Source organism: Chamaea fasciata, unplaced genomic scaffold, assembly GCF_029207755.1.
Source record: "Chamaea fasciata isolate MVZ Bird 193981 ecotype frontalis unplaced genomic scaffold, bChaFas1.0.hap1 SCAF_618, whole genome shotgun sequence".
Classification (NCBI taxonomy): domain Eukaryota; kingdom Metazoa; phylum Chordata; class Aves; order Passeriformes; family Sylviidae; genus Chamaea; species Chamaea fasciata.
The window spans coordinates 44,765-54,268 of record NW_027094703.1 but is presented as its reverse complement, the minus strand read 5'-3'; the positions used below and the strand labels follow the sequence as shown (position 1 = coordinate 54,268).

General features: G+C 59.0%; 1 protein-coding gene across 1 annotated transcript; it reads left to right on the top strand.

The window, feature by feature from the left end:
- Positions 1 to 243: 243 nt before the first annotated feature.
- LOC136305744 (uncharacterized) lies at positions 244 to 9,202 on the top strand. The gene is given in 7 exon segments (XM_066209059.1): positions 244 to 247; positions 3,195 to 3,498; positions 3,590 to 3,790; positions 4,103 to 4,580; positions 5,382 to 6,076; positions 7,587 to 7,732; positions 7,734 to 9,202. Coding segments are annotated over 7 exon segments (3,240 nt in total). The 5' UTR covers position 244; the 3' UTR covers positions 9,147 to 9,202.
- The last annotated feature ends 302 nt before the right edge of the window (positions 9,203 to 9,504 follow it).

Sequence of the window (9,504 nt, the reverse complement as noted above, 5' to 3'; positions counted from 1 at the left end):
AATCCCCCAAAACTCCCCCCAAAAATTCCCCCAAATTTCTCCAAATTCCCCCCAAAATTTCCCCAAATTTTCCCAAATTCCCCAAAAAAATCCCCAAAATTCCCCAAATTCCCCCCCAAATTTTTTTCCCCTCGGCTTGGGGGGGGGGGGCGTGTCCTGAAGCAAAGAGGGGGCGCGTCCTGCGGAAAGGGGCGTGGCTTTGAGGAAGGGGGCGTGGCCGGCGTCACATCCTGTCACCCCCGAGATGGTGAGAGGGGACACGGCGGGAGTTGGGGGGACTCTGGGGGGGATTTGGGGGATTTGGGGACAATTCGGGAACGTTTGGGCATTTGGGGGAAATTTGGGGGAAATTTGGGGAAATTTGGGGAAATTTGGGGTTTTGGGGGAAATTTGGGGGAAATTTGGGGAAATTTGGGGTTTTTGGGGAGATTTTGGGGGGTTTGGGTTCATTTGTGGTCGTTCGGGGAGAACTTGGGGGGATTTTTGGGGGGGAAACTTGGGGATTTTGGGGACGTTTGGGGACAACTTTGGGACATTTCTGGATGCCCGGGGACAAATTGGGGACATTTGGGGACAATTCGGGGACATTTGGGGACAATTCGGGGACAATTTGGGGACATTTGGGGACAATTCGGGGACATTTGGGGACAATTTGGGGACATTTGGGGACAATTTGGGGACATTTGGGGACAATTCGGGGACATTTGGGGACAATTTGGGGACAATTCGGGGACAATTCGGGGACATTTGGGGATAATTCGGGGACAATTCGGGGACAATTCGGGGACATTTGGGGACAATTTGGGGACATTTGGGGACAATTTGGGGACATTTGGGGACAATTTGGGGACATTTGGGGACATTTGGGGACAATTTGGGGACAATTTGGGGACATTTGGGGACAATTCGGGGACAATTTGGGGACATTTGGGGACAATTCAGGGACAATTTGGGGACAATTCGGGGACATTTCGGGGGGAAGATCGGGGATTTTGGGGAGGAAACCTTTTGGGGACGTTTTGGGGACATTGTGGGGGTGGACCCCGCCCCCCTCCCCCCCTTCCCGTGTCCCCTCCCCGATGTCACCTCACCCCTGTCGCCGTCACCTCAGCCCGGCCACATCCTGTGCCCCGACGCCCCCAGTTGTCCCCAAGCTGTCCCCAAACGTCCCCGGAATGTCCCCAACCCCCCAGCCTCCGTCACTGTCACCTCAGCCCCGTCGCCGTCGTCACCTCGGCCACATCCTGTGCACCGACGCCCCTCCCCACGTCACCCAGCTGCCACCAGATTGTCACCAACCCCACCCCGAGCGTCCCCGAGCGTCCTCCAAGTGTCCCCGGATCTCCCCAGTGTCGCCCCACTCTCCTTGTCCCCAAAAATCCCCAAAATGTCCCCAACTGTCCCCAAAATGTCCCCAAAAATCCACCAGGTCCCCAATTGTCCCCAAAATGTCCCAAATCTCTCCAAAGTCTTCAGTGTCCCTATGTCCCCAAATTGTCCCCAAAATGTCCCCAATCCCCAAATCCTCCATGTCCCCAATTGTCCCCAAATTGTCCCCAGTCCCCAAATCCTCCATGTCCCCAATTGTCCCCAAATTGTCCCCAATCCCCAAATCCTCCATGTCCCCAATTGTCCCCAAATTGTCCCCAGTCCCCAAATCCTCCATGTCCCCAAAATGTCCCCAAATTGTCCCCAGTCCCCAAATCCTCCATGTCCCCAATTGTCCCCAAATTGTCCCCAGTCCCCAAATCCTCCATGTCCCCAATTGTCCCCAAATTGTCCCCAATCCCCAAATCCTCCATGACCCCAAATTGTCCCCAAAATGTCCCCAGTCCCCAAATCCTCCATGTCCCCAAATGTCCCCAAATTGTCCCCAGAATGTCCCGAATCCCCAAATCCTCCATGTCCCCAAAATGTCCCCAAATTGTCCCCAGAATGTCCCGAATCCCCAAATCCTCCATGTCCCCAATTGTCCCCAAATTGTCCCCAATCCCCAAATCCTCCATGTCCCCAATTGTCCCCAAATTGTCCCCAATCCCCAAATCCTCCATGACCCCAAATTGTCCCCAAAATGTCCCCAGTCCCCAAATCCTCCATGTCCCCAAATGTCCCCAAATTGTCCCCAGTCCCCAAATCCTCCATGTCCCCAATTGTCCCCAAATTGTCCCCAGTCCCCAAATCCTCCATGTCCCCAAATGTCCCCAAATTGTCCCCAATCCCCAAATCCTCCATGTCCCCAATTGTCCCCAAATTGTCCCCAGTCCCCAAATCCTCCATGTCCCCAATTGTCCCCAAATTGTCCCCAATCCCCAAATCCTCCATGACCCCAAATTGTCCCCAAAATGTCCCCAGTCCCCAAATCCTCCATGTCCCCAAATGTCCCCAAATTGTCCCCAGTCCCCAAATCCTCCATGTCCCCAATTGTCCCCAAATTGTCCCCAGTCCCCAAATCCTCCATGTCCCCAAATGTCCCCAAATTGTCCCCAATCCCCAAATCCTCCATGTCCCCAATTGTCCCCAAATTGTCCCCAGTCCCCAAATCCTCCATGTCCCCAAAATGTCCCCAAATTGTCCCCAGTCCCCAAATCCTCCATGTCCCCAATTGTCCCCAAACTGTCCCCAGTCCCCAAATCCTCCATGTCCCCAATTGTCCCCAAATTGTCCCCAGTCCCCAAATCCTCCATGTCCCCAAATGTCCCCAAATTGTCCCCAATCCCCAAATCCTCCATGTCCCCAAAATGTCCCCAAATTGTCCCCAATCCCCAAATCCTCCATGTCCCCAAATGTCCCCAAATTGTCCCCAATCCCCAAATCCTCCATGTCCCCAAATGTCCCCAAATTGTCCCCAGTCCCCAAATCCTCCATGTCCCCAAATGTCCCCAAATTGTCCCCAGTCCCCAAATCCTCCATGTCCCCAAAATGTCCCCAAATTGTCCCCAATCCCCAAATCCTCCATGTCCCCAAATGTCCCCAAATTGTCCCCAGTCCCCAAATCCTCCATGTCCCCAATTGTCCCCAAATTGTCCCCAGTCCCCAAATCCTCCATGTCCCCAAAATGTCCCCAAATTGTCCCCAGTCCCCAAATCCTCCATGTCCCCAATTGTCCCCAAATTGTCCCCAGTCCCCAAATCCTCCATGTCCCCGAACGCCCCCGAATTCTCCCGGCCCCTAAACGTCCCCACCTGTCCCCACAGGTGCTCCTGGTGGCCCTGGTGGCCCTGGTGGCCCTGGGCGACGCCGCCACCTCGCAGTGTCACCGCGCCCGCGGCGTCGCCTGCGCCCGCGCCCGCCCCGCCCCCGGCGTCGCCGCCCTGGGGCGGGGCTTCGACGTCACCACCATGGCCATGGCCGGGGGGCGTGTCCTGGAGCTGGGGGACGCTGGGGACAGCTGGGGGCGCTGGGAGGGCTGGGACAGCGGTGACCACGGGGGCCACCGCTGGGACCACTGGGACGGTGGGGACAGCGGCGGCGCCGGTGGCCCTGGGGAGAGACGGAGAGGTGACGCAGGTGACAATGGCGGCTCCAGAGGTGACAATGGTGACTCCAGAGGTGACAATGGTGACAATGGCCGTGACAATGGTGGCACTAGGCGTGGCCGTGGTGGCCCAGGTGACTCCAGAGGTGACAATGGCGGCTCTAGGCGTGGCCGTGGTGGCCCAGGTGACTCCAGAGGTGACAATGGCGGCTCTAGGCGTGGCCGTGGTGGCCCAGGTGACTCTAGAGGTGACAATGGCGGTGACAATGGCGGCTCTAGGCGTGGCCGTGGTGGCCCAGGTGACGCCGCCCCGCGGTGCCTGCTGTGTCCCGACGCGCTGGACGCCATGTCCCCTCGCCGCGTCCCCTGGGGGGTCCGCGGGTGGCACTCGGGGCGCCGCTGTCACCGCCAGGCGCGCGCGGCCTCGGGCGCGGCCGCCGTGGGGACGGCGGTGACGTCGGCGGTGACGCGGGGGTGGAGCCTGGGCATGTCCTGGGGGCGGGGCGGGGCCGGGGTCACGTGGGCGGGGGTCGCAGTCGCGGGTGGCGCGCGAGGGGCTGCGGTGGCAGCGGCAGGACAGGAGCGCCCTCACCTGGCTGCAGCTGAGCTGCGTCTTCTACTGGTGAGTGCGCCGGGGCGCCTTCGGCCTCGCCTCCTTCGTCATCCTCGTTTTCGTCTTCGTCGTCCTCGTCTTCACCGTCTTCAACGCCTTCATCCTCGTCTTCGTCTTCGTCTTCGTCTCCATCCTCCTCTTCGTCGTCTTCGTCGTCACCTTCGTCGTCATCGTCCTCGTCTTCGTCTTCCTCTTCATTGTCCTCATCTTCACCGTCTTCATCATCGTCTTCATCTTCATCTTCAACACCTTCATCCTCGTCTTCGCGTTCACCATCTTCCTCTTTTTCTTTGCCTTCATCTTCATCATCTTCATCCTCCTCGGCATCTTCGTCGTCATCTTCATCATCTTCATCTTCACTGTCCTCCTCCTTGCCTTCATCTCGGTCTTCACCGTCTTCGTTTTCAGTGTCCTCATTCTCCCCTTCGCCTTCATCCCCACCTCCTCCAGGCCCATCTTCATCACCTTCATCACCTTCATCCCCACCCCCGAGCATCCCCAAAATCCCCCTGAAAACAAACGCCCCGAAAATCGGCCGAAAGTCCCCAGGAAAGCACGAAACTTCTCCCAGAATCCCCCTGAAAATCCCCGGATTTCTCTAAAAATACCCTAAAAAGTCCCCAAAAAATCGCCCAAAAACCAAAAAAAACCTCCAAAAAATCCCCACATTTACCTAAAAATCCCGCTTTAAAAATCCCAAAAAATCCCCTAAAAAAATCCCAAAAAAACCCCCCCAAATCCCCCTAAAAATCCCCCAATTTCTCTAAAAATACCCTATAAAATCCCAAAAAATGCCCCAAAAAACAAAAACAAAAAAACCCAACCAAAATCCCCACATTTCCCTAAAAAAATTCCACTAAAAATTCCCCAAAAATCACCTTCAAAATCCCTCTAAAAATCCCCAAATTTTCCCCTAAAAATCCCCCAATTTCTCTAAAAATACCCTAAAAAATCCCCAAAAAGCTTCTCCCAAAATCCCTCTAAAAACCCCGCTAAAAAAAATCCCCAAAAAAATCCCCAAAAAATCCCCAAAAAAATCCCCCCAAATCCCCCTAAAAATCTCCAAATTTCTCTAAAAATACCCCAAAAAAAACCCCCTAAAAATCCCCACATTTCCCTAAAAACCCCGCTAAAAAAAATCCCCCAAAGTCCCCTAAAAACCCCCCCAAATTTCCCCCCAAAACTCCCGGAATTTCCCTGAAATCCCCCTAAACCCGCCCCAAATCCCGGAATTTCCCTGAAATCCCCCTAAACCCGCCCAAATCCCGGGATTTCCCTGAAATCCCCCTAAAGCCGCCCCAAATCCCGGGATTTCCCCCCGAAGTCCCCGCCAAGCCCCCCAGAGCCCTCTTGCCCGGCCCCGTGTCCCCGCAGGACGTGGCTGAACCCCCTGACCGCCCGGCCGTCCGCTCACTTCCTCCGCGCCGTCCGTTCCCTGCCGCCCGAATTCAACCGGACCTCGGCGTCCGAGTACGCGGCGCTGCTGGCGGCCTACGGCACTCACGCCGTCCACTCGGCGCGGCTGGGCGGCCGCGTCCGGGCGCTGACCAACGTCCAGCTGTGCCGCGCCGCCATGGCCGGCCTGGGCGCGCAGGAGGCCTCGGACTGCCTGAGGGCCGAGGCGTCCTTCGGCGGGGCCGGAGCGACCGCGGCCGCCTGCCGGACGGCCGGAGTGACCACCGAGGGCAACGTCAGCTTGGCCGAGTTCTTCGGCGAGCGCGTGCTGGAGGTGGACGGCGGCGGCGACCCGGGCGGCGACCCGGCCTTCGGGCGGCCGGAGGAGTTCTCGCGCTGGCTGAAGAGCGTTCCGGCCGCTCCGGCCGCGCTGGAGGCCGACCTTTGGCCGCTCCACGCCCTGGTGCCCCGCGGCGACCCGCGGCGCCGGGCCCTGCGCGCCGCCGTCCGCAGCTACGTGGCGGCCAAAGCGCTGGCGGTCAACTGCTCCTGCGCCCCCGGAATGAGTGGACAGAGCGGTGGACAGAGCAGCGGTCAGTGCAGGGGTCGGTGGGGTGGGCAGCGGGGTGGGCAGCGGTCAGTGGGGTGGTCAGTGGGATGGTCAGGGGTCAGTGGGGTGGTCAGGGGTCAGTGGGATGGTCAGTGGGATGGTCAGTGGTCAGTGGGGTGGTCAGTGGGGTGGTCAGTGGTCAGTGGGATGGTCAGTGGTCAGTGGGATGGTCAGTGGTCAGTGGGGTGGTCAGTGGGGTGGTCAGTGGTCAGTGGGGTGGTCAGTGGTCAGTGGGGTGGTCAGCGGTCAGTGGGATGGTCAGTGGTCAGTGGGATGGTCAGTGGTCAGTGGGGTGGTCAGTGGGGTGGTCAGTGGTCAGTGGGGTGGTCAGTGGTCAGTGGGGTGGTCAGCGGTCAGTGGGATGGTCAGTGGGGTGGTCAGCGGTCAGTGGGATGGTCAGTGGTCAGTAGGATGGTCAGTGGGGTGGTCAGTGGGATGGTCAGTGGAGGGATCAGTGGTCAGTGAGATGGTCAGTGGTCAGTGGGATGGTCAGTGGGGTGGTCAGCGGTCAGTCGGATGGTCAGTGGGGTGATCAGTGGTCAGTAGTATGGTCAGTGGTCAGTGGAGAGGTCAGGGGTCAGTGGGGTGGTCAGTGGAATGGCCAGTGGTCAGTGGGGTGGTCAGTGGTCAATGGGGTGGTCAGGGGTCAGTGGGATGGTCAGTGGGGTAATCGGCGGGATGGTCAGTGGTCAGTGGTCAGTGGAGGGGTCAGTGGTCAGTGGGGAGGTCAGTGGGTTGGTCAGTGGTCAGTGGGGTGGTCAGTGGAGGGATCAGTGGTCAGTGGGATGGTCAGTGGTCAGTGGGGTGATCAGTGGTCAGTGGTCAGTGGTCAGTGGAGGGGTCAGTGGTCAGTGGGGAGGTCAGTGGGATGGTCAGTGGTCAGTGGGGTGATCAGTGGTCAGTGGTCAGTGGTCAGTGGAGCGGTCAGTGCAGTGGTTAATGCAGTGGTCAGTGGGGCGGTCAGCTTGATGGTCAGCGGAGTGGACAATGAGATAATCGGTGCAGTGGTGGTCAGTGGAGCGGTCAGTGGGACCCAATGACCACCCTGATGACCACTGCACTGACCACCATACTTGACCACCACACTGACCACAGCAGTGACCACGGCAGCGACCACTCCACTGACCACAGCAGTGACCACTCCACTGACCACCACACTGACCACCACACTGACCACAGCAGTGACCACTCCACTGACCACGGCAGTGACCACGGCAGTGACCACTCCACTGACCACCACACTGACCACGGCAGTGACCACAGCAGTGACCACCACACTGACCACGGCAGTGACCACGGCAGTGACCACCCCACTGACCACTCCACTGACCACTCCACTGACCACAGCAGTGACCACAGCAGTGACCACCCCACTGACCACCACACTGACCAAAGCAGTGACCACAGCAGTGACCACCCCACTGACCACCACACTGACCAAAGCAGTGACCACAGCAGTGACCACCCCACTGACCACTCTGCCTCCCTTCCAGGTGACCTCCGTGATGACCTCTCCGATGACCCCGATGACCCCTCCGATGACCCCGCCGACCTCTCCGACCCCTCCGCCGCCCGCCCCCCCCGCCCCGCCCCTCCCCCCCCACCCCTGCCACTGCCCCTGCTCCCCCGCCCCTCCCCCGCTGGGCGGCTCCCCGTGCTGCCCCGCCCACCGCGGCCACGCCCACGCCTCCGTCCTCGTGCTGGGCGGGCGCGGCTGGCGCGGCGACGCGCTGACCGCCACGGACGCCTACGTCCGAGCGTCCTTCGGCGGCCGCGGCGCCCGCACGGCCACGGCCTGGAACGCCGACCGGCCGCGCTGGGGCCAGCGCCTGGACCTGGGCCAGGTGCGCCTGCGGCCGGACGCCCGCCTGGAGCTGCAGGTGTGGGACGAGGACCACGGCTGGGACGACGACCACCTGGGCACCTGCCGCGAGCCGCTGACCGCCGGCGTCCGGCCGCGGCTCTCCTGCTTCCCCGGGGGCGGCCGGCTGGACTTCGCCGTGACCGTCACCTGCGGCCCCTCCCTGGCCGGGCCCTGGTGTCACCTGTACGTCCCCGCGGGCCCCGAGGGCGGCGCCGGCGTCAGGGAAGGGGTGGCCTGGCCGCCCGACGACGACGACGACGACGACGAGGAGACGGAGGAGGCGGAAGCTCTCCATCGCTTCTGGGAGGCTCCGGAAGGTTCCGCGGGGGAAGACGGCGGAAACCCCGAATCCCGCCGGTTTTCGGGGTCTCCGCAGAGTGAAGAAACACCCGCGAAAAACCCCAAAAATCCCCGTTTCGGTGACGATGATGATGACGAAGAGCTCGACGACGCCGAATTTCGCCGCCTTTGGGACCTCGCCGGTGACGACCCCAAAAACCCCGAATCCGGCCCGTTTTGGGGATCCCAAAAACCCCCGAAAAAACCCCGAAAAATCCCCGAAAAACCCCAAAAAATCCGGCAGAGTTTCAGTGACGATGATGATGATGATGATGATGACGAAGAGCTCGATGACGCCGAATTTCGCCGCCTTTGGGATCTCTCCGGTGACGACCCCAAAAACCCCGAATCCGGCCCGTTTTGGGGATCCCAAAAACCCCCGAAAAAACCCCAAAAAATCCCCAAAAAACCCGAAAACCCCCAAAAAATCCGGCAGAGTTTCGGTGACGATGATGATGATGACGAAGAGCTCGACGACGCCGAATTTCGCCGCCTTTGGAACCTCGCCGGTGACGACCCCAAAAACCCCGAATCCGGCCCGTTTTGGGGATCCCAAAAACCCCCCAAAAATCCCCGAAAAATCCCCCAAAAACCTCAAAAAATCCGGCAGAGTTTCGGTGACGATGATGATGATGATGACGAAGAGCTCGATGACGCCGAATTTCGCCGCCTTTGGAACCTCGCCGGTGACGACCCCAAAAACCCCGAATCCGGCCCGTTTTGGGGATCCCCAAAACCCCGAAAAAACCCCCAAAAATCCCCAAAACTCCCCAAAAACCCCCAAAAATCCCGGAAACCCCCCAATTTTGGCGACGGTGACGACGGTGACGACGGTGACGAAGGCTCCTAGCGGGGTCCCCCAAATCTGGGGGATTTTGGGGGGAAAATAAAGGATTTTGTGCAGCAGCTCCCGAGTGGGACTGGGGGAATTCGGGATATTCCCGATTTCTGGGACCGGGGAATTTGGGGTTTGTTGGGTTTTTTCCTGGGGGGATTTTTTGGGGGTTTTTTTTTTGGCTTTTCCGCGTTTTTCGGGGCGGGTTTATTTGGGGTTTATTTGGGGTTTATTTGGGTTTTTTTGGGATTTATTTGGGGGTTTTTAGGGGTTTTTTTGGGAATTTTGGGTTTTTTGGGTGGGTTTATTTGGGGGTTTTGGGGATTTATTTAGGATTTATTTGGGGTTTTTTTGGATTTATTTGGGGTTTTTT